At 40.3% G+C, this 26,461-nt stretch overlaps 2 protein-coding genes across 2 annotated transcripts; both read left to right on the forward strand.

The window, feature by feature from the left end:
- Positions 1–672: 672 nt before the first annotated feature.
- On the forward strand, positions 673–11,626 carry rab5c (RAB5C, member RAS oncogene family). Its single transcript, XM_063903266.1, has 6 exons — positions 673–793; positions 6,170–6,520; positions 9,368–9,519; positions 9,724–9,846; positions 9,955–10,048; positions 10,144–11,626. The coding sequence occupies exons 2-6, from the start codon at positions 6,355–6,357 to the stop codon at positions 10,269–10,271; spliced, it is 663 nt and encodes a 220-aa protein (XP_063759336.1). The 5' UTR covers positions 673–793; positions 6,170–6,354; the 3' UTR covers positions 10,272–11,626.
- A 41-nt stretch (positions 11,627–11,667) lies between these two features.
- kat2a (K(lysine) acetyltransferase 2A) lies at positions 11,668–25,681 on the forward strand. Its single transcript, XM_063903265.1, has 18 exons — positions 11,668–13,110; positions 13,436–13,559; positions 13,698–13,843; positions 13,942–14,031; positions 14,145–14,326; positions 14,442–14,633; positions 15,717–15,823; positions 16,411–16,515; positions 21,479–21,615; positions 21,693–21,901; positions 21,978–22,104; positions 22,245–22,355; positions 22,445–22,588; positions 22,678–22,792; positions 22,872–22,908; positions 23,196–23,259; positions 23,570–23,654; positions 23,788–25,681. Exons 1-18 carry the CDS (start codon positions 12,886–12,888, stop codon positions 23,979–23,981), a joined length of 2,394 nt encoding a protein of 797 aa, XP_063759335.1. The 5' UTR covers positions 11,668–12,885; the 3' UTR covers positions 23,982–25,681.
- The last annotated feature ends 780 nt before the right edge of the window (positions 25,682–26,461 follow it).

Here is a 26,461-nt window from a genome sequence, read left to right on the forward strand (position 1 = left end):
AACTAATGAAACTGGTAGATGAATGAACATGTTCTAGAAAAGGCTTTTGAAAGACAAAAAACTACCATTCTTTTATTAAAGCATTTGGATGTAGTACTCAAATGTTGTCTTAGATAATACTCTGTTACTGTCATCATATACAGTATTAATATATAGCCGACATACAGTATATGTTTTTTTTAAATTGTTTATAAATATTTATTTAAATGTTTTATTTATACAATATGTCTATATACAGTAGCTCTCAATTTAGCACATTAATTCCTTTAACTTGAGTGGAGTTCCCTGTTTAATGGGGGATTTACAGACAAATACGTTTTAATTTGTATAATCCAGATAAACAATTAACAACACCAAAAAGGAAATGCATGTGCAGTAACATAACAAAAATATATGTTACTGTAAATACACGTACACGTACGTAAATGAGTAATTAAGTACAGTACATGAGTACATGTACTTTATTACATAATTTCTGCATTCAAGTCACATAGAAAGGTTCAGTTATTTGCTACAGCTATAAACCAGATTGGGTTACTTTACGACATAATGATGATTTGGAGTATTATATATTTAAACGTCTCTAAAATCAGGACACTGTCAGGAGGGCCCTGAACGCCTCTCTGTGCGGCAGAGAGCTGTGCTTCGTGTTGCCGCTGCTCTCATTGGTCAAACAGACGCTGACAAAAAGTGGGACGTTCCCGGAAAAATCGCTAATCGGAAAGAAAGGCCAGAGCCTCAGAAGAAGAACACAGCAGTCTCAGATGAGACCAGCGAAAGAAGAAAAAGTACTGTAAGTCAAACAACTTCAAAATATATATTATGGCTGTGAAGAGGGACATTTAACGCATGTTGGACTTTCTTGTCGAAGAGCTCTTAACCGCATTTGGACACGCTTTGTCTCATTTTGGTCAACCGATCAGCCAAGTCCGGGTTCACCCGAAATGTCCATCAGACAGGATAGACTACGAGTGTCCATCCCTGTGAGACCACTTCATATGTCAAATAATCATTGGCATACACTACTGAGAAGCATAAGACTTATGTCTCTGCCACACGCAGAGACAATTACAAGTGTGAGTCCTCCCGTTTGTCCAATGTCAAAAAGCAGACGACGTGGGGCCGAGAAAAAGGAAAGTTGTCTAATGACGTTTGCGCTGCTAACCTAGCTAACACCATCAGGAGCCAGTATTCGTTTCACGGAGTTAAGCATAATTGTTTTGTCGACAATTCACGCTAGTAAGCTAGTGCTAATGCTAAGAAACTGATAATGTCAATACTGACGTTAGCTCGTCGACGTTAGTCAGTAACTTGTTGGCAAACTGCTTAGCATAACTGACGTTATACATGCTAGTCAGGTTTATGCTATCCAAGTTATTGAGGGACACTTTATTTTGACCAGCTGTCATAGCTAACAATAAGCTAGTTGGACAAACACATTTGTTAAATGTTTTTATAACACAAAACAGCATACAAACTACGAGCTATATTAGCTTATCATTCTGCTAGCTAGTTTTGGCCACCAACAGTAAACATTTTCAACCCACTTACTTTTTTAATTTTATTTGACATGTTATTGAATTTTAACTATGAATGACATCTTTTTTAGCATGCAATAATGCTATGATTACTCTAAGATCGTCACAATTAACTGTCAAAGTACTTTTTTTATTCAAGTAGATCTACTAAAAACATTATTAAACTGCCTTTAACCGTAATTTGAAATGTTGTTATGGTTGAAATGTCTGATGGGTTTATAGCATGCAAAATAAGCTTTGCAGTTTTAACTCAGGGACTTGTCTTGGGAGGTAAATAGGGTTCACAGTTCCTCACACTCAGGTCAGTCAATACCTCAAAACGTTTACTTTCACACTTCATTACTGCTGACACCATTTGTTTTGTTATTCTGCCCGTTCACATTGTTGAGATTATGATGTGTGTGCAGTTGTGCCTCCTAGCATTTAACAGCAAATGCATGTAAAAATGCCTATATCTGAAGCTCCGATGGCCGAATAAGGGAAACAACGTTTAGACCTTTGAGACAGAGGGGATTTACAGGTATTTGCTTGAGCTCTTGTTTCGTTTATTGCGTATGGACCTTGTTCTCTTAAAGTAGAGACACATCTTGACTAAAAGAAAGGCAGATAATTTGTCCACCATCTGTATAATGTTTGGGCTATAGTTTATTAAGGACAGCTACGCAATGGTTGATCACTGTTGTTTGTTGTAGGTCAGCACTTTAAACCTAGTTATGTGTTTTCATTTACCTTGACCTTATGGCCTCAGTATGTGTTTGAAGCGAGTGGTGATAACCTACTAGAAACCCAACTTACATTTTCTTAATATTTGCAGAACAAATTTGGATGCACCATTTTGTATGATTACCTACAACATGATGGGGACAAGGGCTTCTTGGGTAACTTGATGTGAGGTAATTTCTCTCTGACTATACTCGTGAATAAATATATATAAACCTCATGTATTTTACATTTATGTTACTTGGTACTTTGCAAACTACTCTTGCTCATTCTGTCACTCATTAGTTAGTCACTTTTGAATATTTTATAGTGATTTCACAAGGAGGTGCAGGTTTTTGCTTGCCCTTTAAGTGGCTTTGGACATGTTTTTGTTTTTTTTGGTACAGTGGTTTTCCAAAAAAGTCATAAGAAAAGGAAGTGTTTGCTGTGATTTCATACTGGCCTTGCTAAATGCTAGTGCTTTTCTTTTCCTGTGTTACATCCCCAGTTCCCAGTGACTGTTTCCAAAGCCGTTCTTTATTAGAAACCTGAACGGTTGAATGGCTTACCTTGGATCAAGAGCATTTCCTGTTTCATTAGAGACAGTTCTGCTTTTGTGTCTTCGTTGTCTTTAAGCAAAGTTTATAGGAAGGCTTTTTGCCAATAACATGTAGGTCTTGAATATACAGTTTCAATGTACATAGAAAGTGGCTGCTTCTAGTCTGACTATTAGGCATAATAGACAAGGGGATGGTGATGCTGCCCCTTATATCAGACACCAACAGTTCTTCCAGGACCCCACCCTCCAAGTTAGGTGAGAAGCACAGCACAAGTCCCTACTTGAATTCTTAAAACTGGTATAGTGGCCATAGCCGCAGAGGTTGTTTAACTACTATTTAAATAGACGTGTCACTGAGTGAAGTTTTTGACAATACATGTCAGCATGCTGTGATGTTACTTCAAATGTAATATATATGTTATTGTTTTAATTACATGGCTCGCATTCGGAAAAAAAACAGGGTATGTTTGTTTATTTCAAAACAAAAATGCTAAGGGTAAAGAGAAGAATCCAATCTGTGTATAAATATCTAAAACTACAGAAAATACAATACAAACATTCCTCTTTTCTTACAAACAGGGAATCATAAGACAATTGAAAGAAACTGTACACAGAATTATATTGTTTTATAGACTTTTATCTGCTTCTGAGAATGATTTATTTGCTTTATTACTGGCGTTAATGAGTCATTCCAGCATTTTTCAGTTGTTTTGACTGAGCAGTGAACAGCCATTATTCATAGGAATTTTATTGGTAGTCTTTGTTTTGTACCGGGTTTGCATTTAAATGATACATATTTTGTGTGGATTGATTCAGGTATTTAATTGGTGCACACATGTTCATATATTTAGGTGGTGAAAGCACTGCCATGCCTGCTAAACGCTTGCATATCATGTTGGCGGCAGAGCGTACAGGAGGTCACAATGAATATTTCAGATTCTCCTTCTTGTTCGCTCCGTCCTCTTCCCCCTTACGCTGACCCATGTGCCACAGTCTTTCTGTGACCCACTTTGCAGCCGAGGACTTCAGAGCCCAATAGGGATGCCATCAAGGCATCCGTCATCGCAGACTGCTTAAGATGTGTGCAGGTCTGTCTCGGAGCAACAAAGAGCCTTTTGATGGCGAGCTACACGGCCACTTCTAATCGTATTTACTGTTACTGGTTTAGGGTTAGGGAGGGCAGTCTGTTGCCTGTTATAGACTATTTGACCCACCTGTCTTATCCAAAAGTAAGTAGTTTTCTCAGTCTTCAAAATGAGTAATTTAATACATTATTCAGTGTAATGAAGGCATTCTATTTTTGCTGAAGAAACATGCATGCCTGGAACACATTAGAGTTGATCTAAAGCTGAATTCCAGCTAATTTCCTCAAGTTTTTCCGCACATACTCTGTTCAAGATAATCCGAGGAAAATTGATTAGGCTACATGTTACACTTTAGCTTGTCAGTCCTTTTTCTCAAACTCAGTCCGCCCATCAGTACATCTTTTCTTTCTCCAGTCAGGAATGTGAACAGGTGACGGCTCATCTCTGCTGCTTGCAATCAAATTATTTCAGACGGTCGGTTTGAGCCGGTGAACAGAGCGTCTTTATTCTGCTGCCGCTGAAGGATTCCCTCTGCTCTTTCAGGCCTTGTGTGGTGGTGTCAGTCTGTCGGTTAGCGTCCAGTGTGACCTCAAGTGCACTGCTGATGTCTGATGTGTTTGCAGGTTTACTTCCATGCAGCCGCTTTAAAATCGACATCAAAAGTAAACAGATTTGGTGATGACATTACAGACTATATATTTAACGTTTAAAGCCAATTGTTTCCATCTGATTAAAAGGGGTAAAATAACTGATCTGTGACAGTGGTTTCTAAAATGAAACTAATGCTGCAAACAATGACAGAAATGTCTTCCTATAATAAAGATCGTAGCACGGTTGGTACACTGTCCCTAAAATATTCAGAAGTGGCATGCTTCATTTGACAGTCATGATCTGTCACATGTTGAAGCTTAAGTCTGCGAGCTGAGAAAAGGCCTAGCACAACCACACTCTAAACACTGTCAGCACTGACGCCTTACTTTAGATCTCCACATTTCCCTTTCCATTCAGCAAGAGTCCAACCCACTTTTCTTCAGTATGCTGGTCTGCGAGGAGTTGGGTCAGTGACAAAGCTCAGGCTATCCCAAGTTTTAACATGCTCAGCAGTAAAATGTCTTCTGCAATCTTCACTTCCTGCTTTGAGCTGAGTTGTGTTTCCTGTCCTTTGACCAAGCAGAAGCTGGCTGACCTCATGTGTGTCACTCCACTGAAAAAAAAGATTAGGCAAGGTTTCATAAATGCAAAGTAGGCTCAAGCAAAGGGAGAAATCATTGACTCATTTCTACCGTCTCTGAATGCTGTTATCACGTACTGTGTGTGAATAGGTTGGGCTAAATGATGAAATACTTTAAAGTTAACCTCTGTGTTAGGCTATAGGTCTGTATTTTACTGTTGGTAAACTCTACCAGACAGTCAAAATAAGTTACCATCTATAAGTACAGCTTGATCCATGCGAAAGTAAATGTGGTCAGCGAAGTATGCAGCGTTAAAAGTATTCTATTTTTGACCTACCAGTCAATATATCTAGTTTTGGTATCGTTACATGGAAACAGCCACAAAGATGTTCACACTATAAAGACATAGCTTTAAGAGATGACTCACTGGAAGTTTTTTTATCAGTATGCTGGGCAGATTATTCTCTCCTATAACTCGTTGGTGTCACTCTGACAAAGGTGATGTCATTAAATGTCTTGTGATAATCCAAAAAATGAAAGATGTATGAAATGTAACCGAAATAAATGAGAAATATCCGTATTTGAGAGGCTGAAAACGGCACCTTCTGTTATTTGAATTAAAAAAATACTTACTTAATCAAATATCAATATTTTAAGTGTATACATTTATTTCTCAAATCATTTCTGTATTTCTTTCAAGCAGTAATTTCTAAAGTAAAGCATATAATTATTGTAATACTATGTTGTAAAGTGTGCCATATACATGTGGGAGGGAGCATGAGGGGACAAATCCAAAGAGAAAATATGTTTTCTCCTCCAGCTCTTGTTTACCCTAAACACGGTTCAATGACAAACTCTTTATCCGGAGGCCCCGCCCACTGTGTTTCTGTGTCAACAACTTAAACTCAATAATTGTCAGATTGTGATCTTGGCTAAACAAAGTATTTATAAAAAATAAAAAAGGTAAATCCAATTGTATATGAATTGTCTCCGAAGGAATTCCTCTGTTGAATTGTTTTATGAATCACTGATGATAATAAACATCCTGTATTTGTTTCCATGGAAAGCCTTTGTTCTGTTTAGAGTAAACCTTAACATACTGAATATGTTTTCCAGCTCCCACTGGTGAGGTCTCCTCTTCCTCTGGCTCATCTACCTGCCTGACCGAATTTGCCCCCCCCCCACCCCGTCTGTCTCAGCCTCATCTACCCCCTGCACCAACCCAGGCCTCAAGTCAGCCAGACCTCCTCCCTCTTCTCCCGACTTCTCCTCCTTTTCTCCTGATTTAAAATAACTGCGCTATGGCAGGGCGAGGTGGACCAGCACGGACCAACGGCACGGCAGCGAGCAACAAGATCTGCCAGTTTAAGCTGGTGCTGCTGGGGGAGTCAGCGGTGGGGAAGTCCAGCTTGGTGCTGCGCTTTGTCAAGGGCCAGTTCCACGAGTACCAGGAGAGCACCATCGGAGGTGAGGCTTTTGGTTCCCATAATAATCTCTGCCGTCTAAGGCTTTAATGACAACGCAACTGGACCTTGCATGTATCAGAGGGAGTAAATATATCCATCAATTAAATCAATTATGTTGCAGGAGCTGCATGTGCATTTTGACACCAAATCAATGAGTTTATTTAAACTACCATTGTCATAAATGATCATGTGGCTGAACAGAAGCTCTATTTTTCTTATGTTAAGACATTTTTATCCATAATGAATGCTGAAGCAGTGAAAACATGTCGCTGCCAGCTCAGAGCCGCTGCTCTGTGTTCTGTTGTCAGAGCACTGCAGGAGTGGCCGAACCAGTTATGTGGAACAGATCACCTGACTTTCCCCATGAGCCGCACTGCTCCTCACACATGGCAGACATTCATATTGATTGAGCAGAGACGTATTACATTTCTTGATTATAGAAGCATGAATTGAACAGAAAAAAGTCCTTAGATAGTCTCCTGGAAACCCCTGTTCTTAGGTAGCAGAGGAGTGAGGCTACTTTAAACAGGAAGGATTTGAGAGAACAATGGGGATTTCCTGGACCTCCTGTAGGGCAGGGGAAGAGCTGGTGAAACACTTGTGTTAAAGTTTCAAACTAAAAAAATTATATATCCGTATTGTTGACATTTTGCAAAGTTAGGGAGTTAAATTACAGGAACAGCCTGAGGGCTACAGAGGGAAACTCTTCACTCTGATGTTAAGCCCAAATCCTCCAGCTGGAAAAACCACAGGGACAGGTTTCCACTGGAGCGGCTGACTTCTGAAATTGGGCTTGCTGTTCATTATTTTTTTAAAGCCAGGGAAGGTGCTTTAATTTTGCCGTCATTGGGCAAAAACATTTTCTCTCCCTCTCTGAAATGCTTTGCCGATATTTTCCGACTTTATTTCTTAAAGCTTCCCCCTTTTTTTGAGTTGCTTTCTGTGTGGGCAGTGGTTGCTCATGCATGAATAGTAGCTTCTCTGCAGTGATTCAGGCTTTCCCCATTAGAACGTTGTGCTGGTGCAGCTGCTTTTGCGTGTTCTTCCCGAAACGGCCTGTGATTGGCCTCCTGTCACAGGCTAGACTTTCTTAAGACTGAAAACCAAACAAATATCTGCAATTACGATAAACTGAAAGGTTATTATGGAACAATAAAGCCAGCTTTATCTTTACTCTCATCTTTGATTATTTCCCACAGGCCTTAACACTCTAACAGGTCTGAAAACAACCTTTACCCACACTGATAAACATGATACATTTATTGATCATAACTGTCACATAAAGAAATTGCTTAGATATTGCATTTGTAAGGTTGCAAAAAACACATTTTCATTATCAATCAAACGGCTGATTACAGAGCCCAATATGACGTCTTCAGTGTGCTTGTTTAGAAGGAACAACAGTCTTAAGCTTTATATTGATGTAAAACAGAAAAGCAGCAAGTGGACGAGCAGGAACTTATTTGTTCTTAAAAAAGGAGAGAAATTGACTTATTTTCTGTGTATAAATCGATTAAACTTTATCTGGGAACATGTGACGTTCACTATCTGTAAGGCTGTAAGGTCTGTTATGTCATCTGGAACTTCGTTTAGTGACATCTCTTGTTTTATTTTACGTTCAAACAGCCTTTCTTTCCCATGTTTCCTACATCCTATGGCTATGAGTAATATGGCAGTAGGATGTGGGGACAGGATGCTCAGTGCTTACACACACCAAAGACTTACAGCGAGTCAGCATGTTTTGTACTGAATCTTGTGGTCAGCTGAATGCATGGTCAAAGATTTACAAAGCTTTAAAGTATGTACAAGTCAGTGCTCAGGTTTCCTCCGTCATGTGACAGTCGCCTGACTCAGCGAGGTGTATGCAGTCGTGCCAGCCTGTTGTGACACAGTATGTGTTCACTTTACTTTAGCTTTTGAATTTACTCCAGGTGTAACTAAAGTCTCATTTAGGGGGGTTGAAGGTAATTGAGTAAGTCTACTTAGTTACTTCTCTTTAAAGTAGGTCTTTAAAGCCCATTTGTATATGGTAGATGTACTCTAGTACAATAACTACCCAAATTATTTGTGTTTTATAAAATTATAAAATTCCTAGACAACAATGCATCACTGCCTACCAGAGACCATTTCGCTGAAAGACAACTCAACAAAAAGCTTTCAACAAACAAAATAGCTTACAGTAGCTATCCCAAGGTAACTGGCCTAGAGTAAGAGTTTACTAGAGTAAAATAAATTGTGGAAACTCTACCATGCTAAAAACCCTCCTTAATGGAGGCGGAGAAGGTGCAGGGGGAGAGCCATAACAAATATTCTTTCTACTAAGCTGGATCAATAAGTTGCAAAACCTGCCTGCTAATAATATAGGTGTTTTACTGCGCTTTTATCATAGCACTGAGATCAGGTCATCCTCTCTGTTGCGCAGGCTTTTGGAAAAAATGCAGTTTGTCAAGTGTCTCAAAAGCACTTTTAAGAGTTAGCTTAGGCCATTCACCAGCTCTAACAATGGTATGACTTGCTTTAAGTGAATATTTCTGCACTTAGGAGTTTTATTCTCTAGGTTTTTTGCACTTATTGTAAGTCGCTTTGGATAAAAAGCGTAAGCCAAATGAAATGTTATGTTATGTTGTTGGAAGCTCAGAGGAAACAGAAAAAGACCAACAGTAATAACACTTGAAAGCAGAAGGGAGAGAAGAGTTATGTTTCCTTTTTTAACTTTTATATTTTTACTGTCTTTAAGTCCAGTGAGAACTGATCCTTCATCATGGTCTCAATCCCTGCATCGAAAAGACAAACATTTGAACTTGTGATTTTTTGCTCTTTATATTCTGTATTATTACTCTGTTTCCAGCTGCCTTCCTCACACAGACAGTATGTTTGGATGACACAACAGTCAAGTTTGAGATCTGGGACACTGCAGGACAGGAGCGATATCATAGCTTGGCGCCCATGTACTACAGGGGAGCCCAGGCCGCCATCGTGGTCTACGATATCACCAACACAGTAAGTGACACCAGCCTCGATCGTCTCATGTCTTTTGTTTGCAGACCCTCGTCTTCCAGTGCGGGTTGATGATTGCTCGAGTAAAGATGGCCACAGACCTTTTTTGTTTTTTAACTCTTACACTCAAATGTGACTTTTGAAAACATCAGGGATATCCATTTTAAAGGAACAATGTCAAATGTTTATGCTTGTTGTTTTTTAAAGGACACATTCACACGTGCAAAGAACTGGGTGAAGGAGCTCCAGCGACAAGCCAGCCCGAACATAGTGATTGCACTGGCAGGAAACAAAGCAGACCTGGCCAATAAGAGAGCCATAGATTTCCAGGTAAAGAAGGATTTTACAGTCTGATAATAAAGTTTACAATTCATTTATTTAATACTTAAATAAATGAATAAATGCTTTCAATTTGTATGTGTTGCATTTATATTTTAGGAAGCACAAGCATATGCAGATGACAACAGTTTGCTGTTCATGGAAACTTCAGCCAAGACTGCTATGAATGTCAATGAGATTTTTATGGCTATCGGTAAGTGCTCCTCAGAACTAACAATTTGTTAACATTTGTTCCCCTTCCGCCATCTTGCCTTAAGGCAAAACCTAATTTATTGTACTCCAAAACAGCCAAGAAGCTTCCTAAGAACGAGCCTCAGGGCGGAGCGGCGGCCGGCGGCCGAGCCAGAGGCGGCGTGGACCTGCAGGAAGCTGCACCGCAGGGCAGGAGTGGCCAGTGCTGTGGGGGCGGGAACTAACAAACACAACCAATCAACAGCTTCGATCAACCAGACCAGAGATTAGCCAGCTGTCAAACAATGTCCCCATGGTCAAACCACTCCACAGTCGGACCAACCACCCAATGAGCAACACGGCACCAATTAACTGTTTGGCAAACGAGTCCACTGGCCAGTAAACTGCCAGACCCATCTGACGGTTGAAGCGAGAAATCAACCTATTTACAGAATCATGTTTTAACCCCAGGACTTGCCAATCCATGACCTCTCTATTGATGATGGACACTTGACGTCACCTTTAAGGGGAAAAAAACAAAACATCCCATTCATGGAAGAAGGAAAAAAAAATTGTCATTGACACAGATGACACGTAATAGGGCCATCTTGCTCACCTTTTTGTTTCTGTATTTGTGTAGAAGAGAAAAAAAAGAAAGCAACAGGAATGAATATAAAGAGGCTCAATGGCCCCGTCCTTTCTCTTCTGCCCCCCTGCTTCCCCATGCTCCATAAAGTTCTTAAGTGTTTCCATCATGGTCTTATGACACTGCTCAAACCTCCAGTTGCATGCAGCAGCCCTTCACTTTTCTGTCTTGTTCCGGGTCAGCTTCCTGGAAAAGACGAAGAGAGAAGGTGGAGAACAGGAATGGACGGATAATTCCTTCTTGATAAAGCTGTGTAGATTGAATAATGACATTGTATTGTTATCACTATTATTATTATTACGTCCACTTCTTTTGACACAGGCTGTTCAGTTTGATTTTAAAGCCTTTAAGGTTTTACATCCATCTATGTTCTCAAACCATATACAGTAAATAGTAGGTTATTAACATTGTCACCCATAAGTAATGTTAGCATTAATGTAATGTATTTGAATCATGAGTGTACAATGACAAATACATAAAGCAAGATTTGTTTTCTTGACCAAAATCAAAACTGTGTGTTGACAACATTGCTGTATTTGTATCAGAATTTTCAAGTTTATAATCAATCAGTAGTTATTGTCAAAAACAATATTTTCCCAATCTCTACATGATGTTTTGTCAACCTTAATTATTTAGTGATGGATTTTTTTATGTGTTCATTTTTTTTTCTTCTGAAATCTATGGTATTAAATGCACTGGTTCTGTCTCATCATCTTTGTGTATTGAGATGTTATGGTCAGCTTTATTTCCTTTTTCTTTTCTTTTCTCTCTTTGTTTTTACTCTCCATATCAAGGGAGGGGTTGCTTTCAACTGTAGTGTCATCCTGTTATGGCACCAACAACTAGCACAACAGTACCTGCACAGCAGCACTGCTGTTAGGTTGGGGGGGGATAATGGGTAGTGAAACAAGAAAAAAAGATGTAATTTTACCAATAAACAAGGGGGAGGTATCATTTCTGTATGCCTGTTTAATCATTTCCACATGACCAATCAATGCCAACGTCCAGTGGGACATTATTTATGTTCATTTTTAAACGTTGGTCTTGGTTCTGACTTCAGATTTAATGAATATGATCATTTGTACTTGTGTTTAGACTTTCAGACTGAAAACACTGAATGACATTTGAAAAGGGTTAGGGATGCGAGCGAATGTGTTGCTTTCAGGTGCACTTGACCTGCGTATCCAACCACGAGGAATATGTCATTATCAACCAAGGCAGGTGTACTGACTGATTTACATACAAAAAATGATTGAAGAGCGATATTATAATCTGCCTTAATATCAATATAATTTCTACTTGCAATTATATCATTTTAGTTTGAAAAAAAAACTAACTGCCAAAATAATACTAACGCAATCATTTTATAATGAACAGAAATTGTTAAATTAAATTAGAAAAGAAAGTTTTGATCCTAAAAATGTGTGTTTAAGCATAAAAGATCTTTCTTAGAAAAAAAGATTAAAAAGTTGACTACATAATTAAAGGTAATTTGAAAAACTTAAGGCAGAACACCCACAAGACTTATTGGAAGACTATTTGCAAATGTTAAAATTAAGCAATACATAGACAATACAAAATAAATATACAGGAAATTAAATGACTTCAACTTGGAGACGTGATACTCTCTCGTCATGCTAACATAAACATATATTAGAGAGGTAAACAGTAAGTAACTGAAATATGTAAATCAATCAAATCGGACTGTGGTCTGATTTGATTGATACTTCAGTTCGGTTTTTATGGCCCAAGGTGTAGATTCGCACTGTAACCACTAGAGGGCTCCGAGCTCAATGAAGAAAGCCTATTTCAAGAGTTGGCCTAACAAAACTTCCGGTGAAGACATTCAAAATAAAACATTACAATTGCGAAGAGGTGTCGGTAAGGGTCGTAATATAGATACATGTATATGATTATATAAGTTTGAACTAGATGTAATGAGGCCTCTTTCTCTGTGGTCACATATGTTGGGAATGTTGAAGTGACAAACCTACACAATTTTACTTTGAAAGATTAAAAGTCTTCTTAAAGCGTGAAGTCAGTGATATTAATTGCATCGTTAATGTATGTCGTCAACACGTCAGTTTTCATGGGGGGAAAAAACAATTCACACATCTCAACATTGCGTCGGTCCTCTTAACACGCATGTTGCCGACAGCACTTGAAGGCAGCATATGAGGTAAACGGGAGCAGAGGAATAGCAGCGCGTGGACATGTCGGACCCGGCGGCGCAGGCCTTGCAACCCCGGCTTCTCCAAGCCCAGTCTGTTGGCTCAGCTGGGTCCAGTACTGCCGCGACAGGCTCTGGGTCAGCGAGTAGTGACCCGGCCAGACCGGGACTTAGTCAGCAACAACGTGCAAGCCAGAAGAAAGCCCAAGTCCGAGCTTTCCCACGGGCGAAAAAGCTTGAGAAACTTGGCGTATTCTCCGCATGCAAGGTAGCTAGCTTGGCTAGCCAAAGTTCACCACAACAAAGCACTCCCCGGGTAGTATTAGCATCAGTGTATGTGGGATAGCAAATGGTAGCACAGTCAAGACACTGCAAGCAAAAGTATAAACGAATAGCGTAATGATTTGAGGTGATTGTTAACTTTTGAAGCTAACTAGCAAGCTATGTAGCGAGTTTCCCGTACACCTTTACCATTCACATTAACGTTAAGTCTTGGAAATGAATGCATTGTCAGCTAGCCTAACCTCACTGTCATTCATAGGCTGTTTAAGTCCCTTTATTTGGTGTTGACCATTTTTTGCGATTGTTGTCAGGCCAATGACACATGCAAGTGCAATGGATGGAAAAACCCAAATCCACCATCAGCCACACGGATGGACCTGCAGCAGCAAGCCGCCAGCCTGAGCGAGCCCTGCCGCAGTTGTGGACATGCTCTGGGTACAAACCATCCTCCACATACACATCGGCTTATCCACAAACAGCAAATGCAGCTATATTACAGCAACTTCTTGTTTCACAGTATTGTTTGAAATCTTACTGTTTGGACTTATATTTTATGTAATGCCTTGCTTACAGCTGACCATGTGTCCCACTTGGAGAATGTGTCTGAGGAGGAGATAAACAGGCTGTTGGGGATGGTGGTGGATGTAGAGAACCTTTTTATGTCTGTACACAAAGAGGAGGACACTGACACCAAACAGGTCTACTTCTACCTATTCAAGGTAAGCAGTGTGACAGGTAAACCAGACCAACCTATAACTGATTCCCATGTTTATTAAATATCTTACCCAGTTTAACAACATGCACAACTGTCCCTTAGCTGCTGAGGAAATGCATCCTGCAGATGAGCCAGCCAGTCGTAGAGGGATCCCTCGGAAGTCCTCCCTTTGAAAAGCCCAACATTGAGCAGGTGACATACTGTTACACTTTAAGAAACTACAGGTTGTTTAATGTCACAAATATCTTACTCTCTTTTTCCTCTTCTGCCTCTTTTTCCTGATCTATCCTTTTTTTCTCATAAAGGGGGTTTTGAACTTTGTTCAGTACAAGTTCAGCCACCTGGCACCAAAGGAAAGGCAGACCATGTTTGAGCTGTCAAAGATGTTCCTCTTGTGCCTCAATTACTGGAAGCTGGAGACACCTACGCAGTACCGCCAGCGCACCCAGAAAGACGATGGGACGGCATATAAAGTGGACTACACCAGGTGTGTGGGTGTGTTGTTGTTTTAGAAAGCAGGTACATATGTTCACCTTTTAGATCTGTGTTTCGGATGTTTATCAGTCTGTACATTAGCAGTGTTCTTTCTTTATGACTCCTAGGTGGCTGTGCTACTGCCACGTCCCCCAGAGTAACGACAGCCTGCCGCGCTATGAGACCACCCACGTGTTTGGCCGCAGCTTGCTCAAGTCCATCTTCACTGTGACCCGGCGGCAGCTCCTGGAGAAGTTCCGAGTGGAGAAGGATAAACTGCTCCCAGAGAAACGCACACTCATCCTTACACACTTTCCCAAGTAAGCAGATCCTTGAAATCAAGTGAGAGCTTCAATGATGGCTTGATCCAAAAAGCTTCCCTTTTTTTATATTTTAATGTATTCCTCAGTATATTGGGGGGGGGGGGATATCTAAATATAATAGTCATTTACTTGTCTTGCATCTGAAATTTGTAGAGATGCTGATGCAAACTAAACAGTGCACTGCTATACTAGGTAACACATGAGCATAAGGAGCAATAATCAAGCAGTATAAATCTCATTAATATAAAAGGTCACCATGATGCCTGCTATAATCAGGGTCAAGGCACAGGACTTTATTTCTAACTTTAAGGCGAGACAACGTTTTTAATGCACTGGTACATTTTGAGATTTTGTGCTATTTTCATTCCATAACATGTTTTCTTTCAATCTTTTGGAAGGAAAATGTACTAAACACACATTTAGGTGTTTATTTTACTATAATTTGTCTATTTGCGTCTGTAGGTTTCTCCTAAATTTACCAAAAGTTAGCATTCTAACGCAACATATAGTACTGCGACCGTTGTTTGCACCTTGTAGTCACAGCTATCGTTGTAAAGCTCCGTCTCTCCTGCACAATGTCACGGCTCCAAATATGGTCATTTCCATTGTATCAGCAACCAATCATGAAAGTACAAAGGGGGCTTGTACTTATGTAGTGATAAAAAGAGATATCCAAAATCCCTTCTGTAAAAACTTTAGATTCTAATATGACTACAAAATGAAACAAGAATTTTGAACCTGACTTATCCAATATCCAAAATATGGTAATTTCCAATAGTTAAGGGCTCATTTGCATATTTAAACATGCTATTTCAGAAAACCTGTAATAAAAAAACAACTGTCTTAATGTAAGTAATTAACTGGATACATTTCAAGCTGATATCTTTAAGTTAAAAAAGTTCACCTGTAGTGTCTCGCCTTGAACTGTAAACAGAAGGGACAGAGTGGTTCTGATTTCTTTCTGAAACCATATGTAGGGTTTAGTTGTGTAGCTCACAGCCGGGGTCCACAGCTTTGTTCAGCCTCCCCAGCTGCCTTATTTACCTTTCTGCTATAACATTTTATACTGAATGTCTTCAGGTTCCTGTCCATGCTGGAGGAGGAAATCTATGGCGATAATTCCCCCATCTGGGAGGCTGACTTCACTATGCCCGCCTCTGACGGCACACAGCTGGGACATCAGACAGGTGGGGGGGAGACTTCATACCATGATAGCTCTTTAACTACAATCTTATTTATTTGGATGAGACAAGTAGGTCACAGTTTATAAAACCAACGGCTTATGATTCAGCCTTTGGATTGTTCATAAAAGTTCTGTTCTCAATTTAAATATTCACTCTTCTAGGGTTTAAAACTCTAGAGGAATTCACACTTTACAGCATGCAAAGCAGCACGGTAAATGGTTATAAAACAGATTAAGAACAAATAACACAAATACTAAATCAGACAAATGAAATTCAATAAGCTATATACATTATAATACCATCGGTAATATACATTATTTGTGCATTGAGCAAACATGCATGTGCACAGAAGCAATTTGCCCGAGTAGTGCAACTGCAAAAGTCGAAACATGGAGGTATTAAAACTTGCTAAGAGCACAAATCGTTAGCTAGGTAACTATAGTTTATTTAATGGACACAGTATAAATGTACCTATAAAGAAAGCATAGTTAAAACCGTAATCATGTTATGAATGAAAATAAGAGCTGCACTCGTGAAACAGCTCCTGTTTTGTAATTATTTACCTGTACCTTGGTTTGTCTCCGTTGCAGTGATCAGTCCGGCTGCAGTCTCCGGCTCCCCCGCTCTGTCCAAAGGTCTGAGCAGCATCTCCTCTCTGGGCAGCTCAGACCCCGGAGGAGCAGAGGCAATCACAGGTGGGCAGCTTGGCTTCTCTGATCCTCCATCACCCTCCTGCCAGTCCCTCAGTAGCTACAGCAGAACCCTTAGAGAAAAGTTAGAAGACTGTAGGAGTATTGTGCAACATTAATATCCTGTAAGGCAGCTAACCCACCTTAATGGATGATGATTCATTAAACCCTCACTAACCCTGGGAGTGCAGCGCAGATTCATGGCTCGTTCTCAAAGCTCAAAACTGTCGTTACTGTGCAAAAAAATGGGCAGCTCTCAAATGTTCTCTTGAGTGTGCGTAGAGGTTGTTCTTGCGTAGAAAAAGAATTAGGTCAAGAATACTCTAAAGCAGGGGTGCCCAACCTTCTTTGAACCAAGATCTACTTTTAAAGTTGATAGTGTGTCGAGATCTACCAAGCCATATCGAAAGCCATAGCGTAGCCACAATTAATTGTGCACCTATATAATAACACAATTTTCTGACACAGATCAAGTTTTTAAAATGATAATACATGTATTGAAGTAAATGTACGTTGTGCAAAGAATAAGCACAAGTAGGCCTAGGACTGGCCCGTAACAACACAACAACATACAACCGAATTAATACAATGCCTAATTCAAGTTGGAAAAGTGGTTCTCTACCTTAGTGGGACTTCTGGCACTGAGAGGAGGAAGCTAGTCTCTCAAAGTCCGGACAGTAGGAGCTGAGTGCCATCCGTAAGCAGGCCGCAAGGTGGTCATCAGTCATGGTGGATCTGTATTTTGACTTAATGATTTTCATATGTGAAAAGGCAGACTCACACAAATATGTTGATCCAAAAAGTGCAGTCAAATTCTTTGCTGTTTGTCTGAGGTTGGGGTACTTCTCTTTCTGCATTAGATTCCAGAATTGGACATTTGTGTCAGGTGTAGCTCTTGATTTGAGCTCAATGTCATTATTTAGTGTGAGGATCTCATTCTCAATAGCACCGCTATCCAGGTTGAAGAGTGATGCCACTTTGGACGTTATACAATCCACATCTATATTTTCCCCAAATGGAAAACTGAGAAAACTGACAACAGGCTCAATGGATGCAAAGTCAGTAAACTGCTGCTAAAGATGCTTTGCACTTGATCATCATAACGTGCACTCTCAGGCTCCGCACAGTCTTTGCCCTGACGCTTAAGTTCTGTGTCCATGTGTGGAAAGTTCCGCAGATCACACTGTTGCAACCTGCTTGATAGCAGCTGTAACTTGCTTTTAAAGGTGTTCACGGGGCTGATCATGTTGATGATGTGTTTGCTCTTACCCTGCAGCTCTAGATTCAAGTTATTGAGCTTGTCAGTCAGATCAGTAAGAAAGGCTAAATCCAGGAGCCACTGACTGTCTTCTAGCTGTGCATATTCAGCATGGTTTGAACGTTTCAGAAATTCTTAATTTCTTAAATTTAAGAAATGTACCTCTGCTGAGCCACCTTATGTCTGTGTGCAGCAGCAGATCTGTGTGTTCTGCACGGGTCTCCTCCAGTTGCGCACGGAATAATCACCTCTGCAGACTCCTGGTCGGAACAGAACACGCAAACTTGTTAGCCACATCCATCACGTCTTTCATATTTAAAATCTTCCCGCACAACCCTTGCTGGTGAATTATACAATGGTAATTCAGGAAATCCGGGAAAGATTCAGACTGTTTGCACAATCCAGTAAACCCAGCAGTACGTCCAATCATTGCTGGAGCCCCATCGGTTGTAATGGAGATGAGTTTGAAGAGGGGCAACTTGCTCTTACTAACAAATTCCATAAAAACCTGAAACATATCTGTGCCTCTTGTGTGCCCTTTCAAAGGTAAAATGGTCAGCAGCTCTTCTTTTACACTCATATTGTCGAAAACCATTCTAATGAGCACACATAGCTGAGCCACATCCACAGCATCAGTGGATTCATCGAATTGCAGAGAAAAACACTCGCGTGTCAATATCATTCCTCAATTGCTGTTCAACATCCTCCGCCATTCTCTCGCATCTCTGTGTAGCAGAATTTCTTGATAGCTGCACATCCTGAATAGCAGACATCTCCTTTCGATTTTTAAAATCGCTTCTTTCACAATCTCACCCTCCTTGAAAGATTTCTTTCCTTTTGCAAGAACACGACAGACACGATAAGAAGCTATGGTTGCAGCCTTCCTCGTGGTATTGGGCCTGGTAAAAATGGACTGTTGTGCTGCTAGCTGACTTTTCAATTCCTTGACTTTTCGGGCGCGCAGTGGTGATTTAGCTGGGAAGTTTGTATCGTAGCTCTTGTGGACCGTCTTGAAATGCCGCTCCAAATTTCCTTTCTTTGGTAAAGCCACATTTGCATTGCAGATAAGACAGATGGACTTGGCATTCGAATACACGAAAAACTAATCCTCCTCCCTCTGAATGAAAATGATAAGTTTTAGATTTTTTAGCTTCTGCCGCCATGGTAGTATCCACTACCTCTAGTCAAGATTCTCACGCCCTTCCGAGTCCTTAGTTAGAACCTAGCAACCATACCATGCACACGCAGATAGAAAGAAGCGCGTGAGATTCTTTGATTATGCCTGATCTACTTTACTATAGCTGCAATCAGCAGTTCATTGTGCCTATTTAAGATGTTTTAGGTTGGAAGTTTTAATGTAGGCCTATTTTACACAACAGTAGGAGGATATCGTACACCAGGGGTGGCCAACCAGTCAGAGACGAAGAGACAATTATTTGACTGTGTTACTGCAAAGAGCCACATCGTACACACATCGTGGATGTATGTCAGCCCACTTCTCTCTTGCCCTTTCTCTTTTGCTCTCACCCTTTCTGTGTGCTCCAGGGGCATAGCTAGTTTTGAAGTTTGAGTGGGGTGGACTTCACATCCTCTAGGGGGGTCCGGGGGCATGCTTCCCCGGGCAGATTTTTAAAAACATTTTAAAGTGAATTGCATGCTTCTGGTGCACTTTGAGAGCAAAATTAAGAGGCTACACAATAGAACTGTGTGGTCTTGGTAAGGGGAGGGGGCACAACTCTCAACACTAATGTGAGACATAAAATATATATATATATATATATATATATATATATATATATATATACATTTTTCTCTTCAATTTCAAAATGTTCATTTGGGTGGGATTTATTTTTTTTAGGTGGGCTGAAGTTCACCTAAAATAGGTATAGCTACGCCACTGGTGTGCTCCCTCACTCTATTCCTCTGTGCCCCTCTATCTCTCACACATAGAAAATGAAAATCTAAAAATGTACAATAATTGACACAGACACACACACTCAAAGACACACACTCCAATAGATAGACACTCTGTCACACAGACAGACACACATACCTCTGCTCAGCCAGACTTCCTTTAAATGTCACACACCTTGATATTGACAGAAATCAGTATTAAGACTAGAGGCCAGTTATTTTCAGCCATTAAGATTGTGTGCACTGCCTCACACACACTCTCACTTAATCATGTGAAAACTATTTTTGTATTACTATGCATGTTGGTTTTTTGAACTAAGTTGGCATTCATTGCGTTGAACACTCCTTTACAAATCTGGCTTACAATATTTAAATGTTTGTATTTAAAACAAACCCATGACTAAGGTTGGTTCAAATACTGCTTCATGACAGTTATTTAAAAATAAATTAAGTGTATTTTAGTTAATTATCCTCTCATGATAACTATCTCAACTTTTACCTAACCCTAAGACTGGCAGAAGCTCTGCTGACAGAGATGCACTTTCTCTCTTATTTATTTCGTTAAGGCGATTCAGCAACTCAGGAGTCCTTCTGTGTCGGTGGCCAGCTTTCCGTGAACAGGCCCTCTCACACAACTACAACTGCAAAGTGTTACCGTTTTGATTTGACAACTTTGTATTGTATTTTATCTGAGTTTTATTTTTCGCCGTTCAGAAGCAGATCTCTCCCTTCCCTGTCACATCGCGAGTGCAGTAGAACCCGCCTCCTGTACTGCAGGATCTGCATTCTGATTGGCTAAAGCACTTCTGTGTCGAAAACTCTGTGTAACGATTGGCCTGGAACTTGTGTGTCGTTAACCCTTTTTGAACCTGGATACATATGCACAAAAAACCCCACACAATTAAAATTCCATATGTACTGAGGAGCCGCATGAGACTGGGCAAAGAGCCGCATGTGGCTCGAGAGCCGCAGGTTGGCCACCCCTGGCCTACACACAACATTTTCTCGTGATCGACTGGAACTCAGCCCGCGATCGACTGGTAGACCGCGATCGACTGGTTGGGCACCCCTGCTCTAAAGATACCCGAAGATGATCGAGCACAGGACTAAAAAAAAAACGTCAATTACTATCAAGTGGATGTTATTCAGTAAGAAGTAAGGAGGGCCAGTAGTGGATACAACTCAAAGAAGATGAATGTATTTCATGTTTTGTTAAACAGTGAAATTAATTATTAAGTTAAGTATTCTAAATTCATTGGTAGCTGACTCCTCCCATTGCTTAAAGGTCCCCTATCACTTTTTACTGTCTTTGATACATAAATATGTGTCCCCGGTGTATAAGGAGACTCACAAAGTGTCAGAAAATACAACCCTCTCTTTTCCTCCTTACCCACATCTCTAAAAACGGGGGTACAAACGAACTGCTTCGGTTCGGTTCGATGACGTCATAACCGAAATGTGGGCTGGCTTTAAATTGAAGTCCTGGCAACGTCCCGCCCACGTGACACATCCCAACCTATCGTCCCCAATCTACAGTCGCAAGCTGAATCCCCTCCGCAGCACCTCTGTGTGTCTGTGTATTCAGCAGGATGCCTGCGGGGGGTCTTAGAGTTGTTAGGGTTAGCTTCAAATTTAAAGCGACGGTCACAGAATCAGAACTTCAGGTACAATCTGTTTGGTATTTTGAGCAAAACACTTCACAGACATGTTTTGTATAGATGTTGCCCTACGATATGTTGTTAAAATATAGCATAATAGGAGACCTTTTAAAGTTGTGGTTTTGTCACATCTGTTCAGGAGAGAAACGGAAACTTCCGGAGGCGTTGACCCTGGAGGATGCTAAGCGGATCCGTGTGATGGGAGACATTCCTATGGAGCTGGTCAACGAAGTCATGATGACCATCACTGACCCTGCTGCAATGCTCGGACCAGAGGTGAGACGTTTAGTTTATTAAAGCGTCACATCTATAAATGTTTGACTGTATTACTCAGTGTTTGTTTATATCTCCAGACTAATCTGCTGACCCCAAATGCTGCCCGTGATGAGACGGCCAGGCTGGAAGAGAGACGGGGGATCATCGAGTTCCACGTCATCGGAAACTCACTTTCCCAGAAGTCCAACAAAAAGATCCTGATGTGGCTTGTCGGCCTGCAGAATGTGTTCTCCCATCAGTTACCTCGCATGCCCAAAGAGTACATCACACGGCTGGTGTTCGACCCGTAAGTAGATGCTCTCACTCCACATGCCCCCATCGGATCGCTGCGCTCCGTTCTGATGTCCTCCCAATGTCCACAGGAAGCACAAGACCCTCGCCCTTATCAAAGATGGCCGCGTCATCGGAGGCATCTGTTTTAGGATGTTTCCCACTCAGGGCTTCACAGAGATCGTCTTCTGTGCCGTCACATCCAATGAGCAAGTCAAGGTATATAACGACCAATCGTTCGCCCGTTATTTATTTTCATCCACCGTACCCCTAAATGCTAAACAGTTGCGTAAGGAAAGTTTAAAATGGTACGGAGATGCTTTAATGTTTAAAATCGCTTGTCCTTTCTTTAATGTAAGGGCTACGGTACCCACCTGATGAACCACCTGAAAGAGTACCACATCAAACACAACATCCTCTATTTCCTCACTTACGCCGACGAGTACGCCATCGGCTACTTCAAGAAGCAGGTACTGCAGGAAGGACCTGTGCATCAGCTCTGATCCCATCTTCCTGCTCCTCCTCCTCCTTTTTTTAGTAATTGGCTCTTTCCTCGCAGGGCTTTTCCAAAGACATCAAAGTGCCGAAGACTCGTTATCTGGGATACATCAAAGACTACGAGGGAGCCACCCTCATGGAGTGTGAGCTGAACCCCAGGATCCCTTACACTGAGCTCTCTCATATCATTAAAAGACAGAAGGAGGTATGTGAGACTATATTAAAGCTGGATCATGTTTCTGCTCTGAATCGATGTGCTTTTAATAACCACACACATCTTAATTTGTCAAACAGATCATTAAGAAGCTGATTGAGAGGAAACAGAGCCAGATCAGGAAGGTTTACCCGGGTCTCACCTGCTTCAAAGAAGGCGTGCGACAGATCCCGGTGGAGAGCATTCCAGGCATAAGTGAGTCTTGGTTTTTTTTCACAATAAAAAATATTTTAAAAAATGATTTTCATATTTCTTACAAGTTTCTTTCTTCCAGGAGAGACCGGCTGGAAACCCAGCAACAAGGACAAAGGGTAAACCTTCAGCAATAATTCTATAAATGCTGTTGTTTGATTATGGTTATGTGGACTTCACCGTTTTATTATTGCCACTGGCGAGCGCCAAAGAATCACAAATTCATGAACGCATTACTTTTATGTTCCTGTGTCGCAGTTAACTTAACACTAAATCGTTTAACACTAAAATCCACGTTTTGCCCCAAATACAAACCACTCATTTAGAAACCAGAGTGTTTTTCCTCCTTCTCCACCGTCTTATTTTGGTTGGGTCAATATTGCACTTATCATTGCACACTTAACAGGAAAGAGGTGAAGGACCCGGACATGTTGTACAACATGTTGAAGAACCTCCTGGCCCAGATAAAGGTAAGAGGAAAACACATGCACAATTGACAAGAACTGAAGTTGTGTCATCCAAATTTAAGGCCAACTTTGGAAAGTATGCAAAAAAGAAATGCACATTTTGAGTTCCCGTCTCCTGGCTAGGAGCAAATCGTACTTCCGTCAGAATCTTTTACCCGAAAATGTTTAGTTTTTTTGCTAAATTTATCAGGTTTTATCAAACTGTGCCTTTTTTTTCATACAGCTTTTCTGTTCATAAATCATAAATGCGCATTAATATATATATTTATGACAGCACGGCTATGGAATAAGCAGCTCTTTATTTCCTGATCAGACTCATCCTGATGCCTGGCCCTTCATGGAACCAGTGAAAAAATCGGAGGCTCCGGATTACTACGAGATCATCCGTTTTCCCATCGGTGAGCGAGAATCTGGTTAAATTATACAGAAGTCCTTTAAATTCTTCATGATTCTGTTGTTTAGGTCCTGTTCATATCATACGTCCCTCATTCAATGCTTATTATTCACATGGATGATGGCTTTGCCCCACAGACCTGAAAACCATGACGGAGAGACTGAAGAACAGATACTATGTGACCAAGAAGCTTTTCATTGCCGACCTGCAGCGAATCATCACCAACTGTCGTGAGTACAACCCTCCGGACAGCGAGTACTGCAAGAGTGCCAACACCCTGGAGAAGTTCTTCTACTTCAAATTAAAAGATGGTGGCTTGATCGAGAAATGAACTCGGCCTCTGGAGTTACTCTCCAAACTCTCAACAGACGGGGACTATATTCACACACCAAGATGACGAAAAAACAACGCTAGCTGTTGTCATATATGAATTATTAAAAGGGTATCTATATGACTGACGTTTTGCAAGAGAATAGATAGACAAACATAAAGGAGGGTTTTTTTGGAAACACCAGATCAAGTAAAGCATTACAAAGTGTCAAAATGGCATTTCCTTTCCCCTTTAAGTTGTCATCTCCTCAGTCAATACTCTGCATATACATGTTCATTAAGTGTACCAAAGTTATAGGTCCAAGTTATAACAATGCCACACTTTTTACCGTTATTTATAGTATGATTGAGCCGTTTTTGTCACATTTATTGACGTTGGATCATTCCAATTTGCTTAAAACTTCACTCTAGCAGAAACGTGTAATGTAGAAGTCTTTCACAGAAAACTGGACCTCGGGACCTAAAGCCGCGATGCCTTCCGCTACTGACAGACACTTGAACCTCCCAGCCATCTTCATGGGTAAAAAGATAAACGTTCGATGAAGAGTAAAGTCCCTGAAACATTTGACCCTTAAGTATTGTTAAAACAACTTGATAAGTTGATCAGTGAAAACTTCAAATGCAAAATGAATGAAATACAATTGGTAATGGAGTGCAAATACTAAAGTTAATACTTAAATATCTGGATATCTATGGAAGGTTGGTTAAAAAAAACAGGCAAATTATTTATCATTTAGGCTATAACTACATTCATTTCAACAATGTTATTTACTCTAAACTAAAAATGGAAAACCTTGCAGATTAACGGATAATAAAGGGTTTGTTTCAGCCCTACTGGAGTAGTGTGAGACACTGCTAACGATGGACTGGGTGTGAATTATTTCTAGCACTTTAGTGCTGAACATAATAATTTCCCCAATTGTTGCCTTCAACATATGTTGACACCAACATAGACATTCTTATTTATAGTGAAATTATGAGACATACTGTTTATACATCCGTTTTCCACTGGCAGGATGTGGTCACACGTTAGTATAGCTTTACCATGCTTGCAGGTGATTCTGTAGTTGTCATTTATTTGTTGCGTTGCTAGACTCTAGTTCATTTACTTCTGCACACACACGCTAAGGATTTAGTGTACAGCCACGTGTTGACTGGATAGTTCATACGATCTTTACACAGTGCTGGGAGGCTAACCAGCACTCCTCATGGACTTTGGGCTTATTTATCACACCTCACACAAGCTGCAGTTGGTGTTGATGCATGGTTGACAGTTTACACATTTGAATTCATAGAAAAACATCGAACTCTTTTTATTTTCTTTGACAGTTACAAACAGTGATATGTTATGGCGGTCAGTTTCAAACGGAGTGTTTCCTGAGATGCATCCACTTCTTTTATGCTGGTTGAGCCTGCTTGTTGAATGTTTCATGTGACATTGATTTGTGTGTGTGTTTATTTTGTACTTGAATCATGACTAGCTTTGAGTTTCTGAAGTGATGTCTGTTGCATTATTCAGGGTTGTCTATTGCGTACTTCTCCCACGATCTACCTATGCTGCATTTCAGATTTCCTTACACAGGTAGGTCTGAGTTAACTTTCCACCTGTTTGAGGATGGCTATCGTGTCTAGTTATGATGAATGCCATTTACTGTATCTGTAATACTGTTCATGACAATAAAGGTTTGTTTTTTTAATAAACAGTGTGTGGACTTGAGTCACTTGACCTGTACTGCAATGAGAATGTAACACGATTTTAGACATGGCAAAAATAAAAATCCTGCAATATAGCTTTTGACTCGTGACTACAGATGATACTGCCACCATATCCAATAGATGTCACACATTACACAAAATAACAATTGGTATTTCGATACAGACAACTTCTATGTCAAGGTCTAATAATAGTACAACTGTGTTGTATGCCAAAGTGCTTAGTAGAATTGTATTGCAATAGTAATATGGACCAGTGCAATATTGCAAATCCTAGAAGAAGCAATAGATGCAAAAAGATGACAGAATATTCTGAATTAAGGATTGTGGTGCTACAGACATAACATGAGACTAATAATGCTAAAAGTGATAATTCCCTCCAATTGCCTGAGTCATTTTGCTACTTCAGTATCAGCATCACAATGTTATCACAATCACATTATATACAATTCATCCAGCTCTATTGTATCAGCTGTTCACAAATGGGTTACCTTTTTATTATTTTCATTAGTGTCCTTCCAGTACTGCTTTAATTGAATTCATTTACCTAATTGGCACAAATGTGTCCTTTGTTTGTGCATATTGTGGCAAAATAGTTTGCCTATTATGGTTAACCTGTGTATAATATTTGTATAAGTTCCAAAAAGTACTTCTCCTTTACTTGTTTGAAGCTGTAGCTATAGGGTGTAAGTTTCATTTTCCGGTAACAAAAAGACCACACCTTCTTTCTGTTACTGTCTCAACAACTGATCAAAAGGAGCAGGTGAA

The sequence above is a fragment of the Eleginops maclovinus genome, chromosome 16 (assembly GCF_036324505.1).
Source record: "Eleginops maclovinus isolate JMC-PN-2008 ecotype Puerto Natales chromosome 16, JC_Emac_rtc_rv5, whole genome shotgun sequence".
NCBI lineage: Eukaryota > Metazoa > Chordata > Actinopteri > Perciformes > Eleginopidae > Eleginops > Eleginops maclovinus.

Bases quoted from the DNA above. Each gene is read 5' to 3' on its own strand.
- kat2a (XM_063903265.1), top strand. From the start codon at position 12,886: ATGTCGGACCCGGCGGCGCAGGCCTTGCAACCCCGGCTTCTCCAAGCC. The intron at 13,560-13,697 runs GTACAAACCATC...CCTTGCTTACAG, and splicing joins CAGTTGTGGACATGCTCTGG to CTGACCATGTGTCCCACTTG. The intron at 22,793-22,871 runs GTGAGTCTTGGT...TCTTTCTTCCAG, and splicing joins GGAGAGCATTCCAGGCATAA to GAGAGACCGGCTGGAAACCC.
- rab5c (XM_063903266.1), top strand. From the start codon at position 6,355: ATGGCAGGGCGAGGTGGACCAGCACGGACCAACGGCACGGCAGCGAGC. The intron at 6,521-9,367 runs GTGAGGCTTTTG...CTCTGTTTCCAG, and splicing joins CCAGGAGAGCACCATCGGAG to CTGCCTTCCTCACACAGACA. The intron at 9,520-9,723 runs GTAAGTGACACC...TGTTTTTTAAAG, and splicing joins TCTACGATATCACCAACACA to GACACATTCACACGTGCAAA.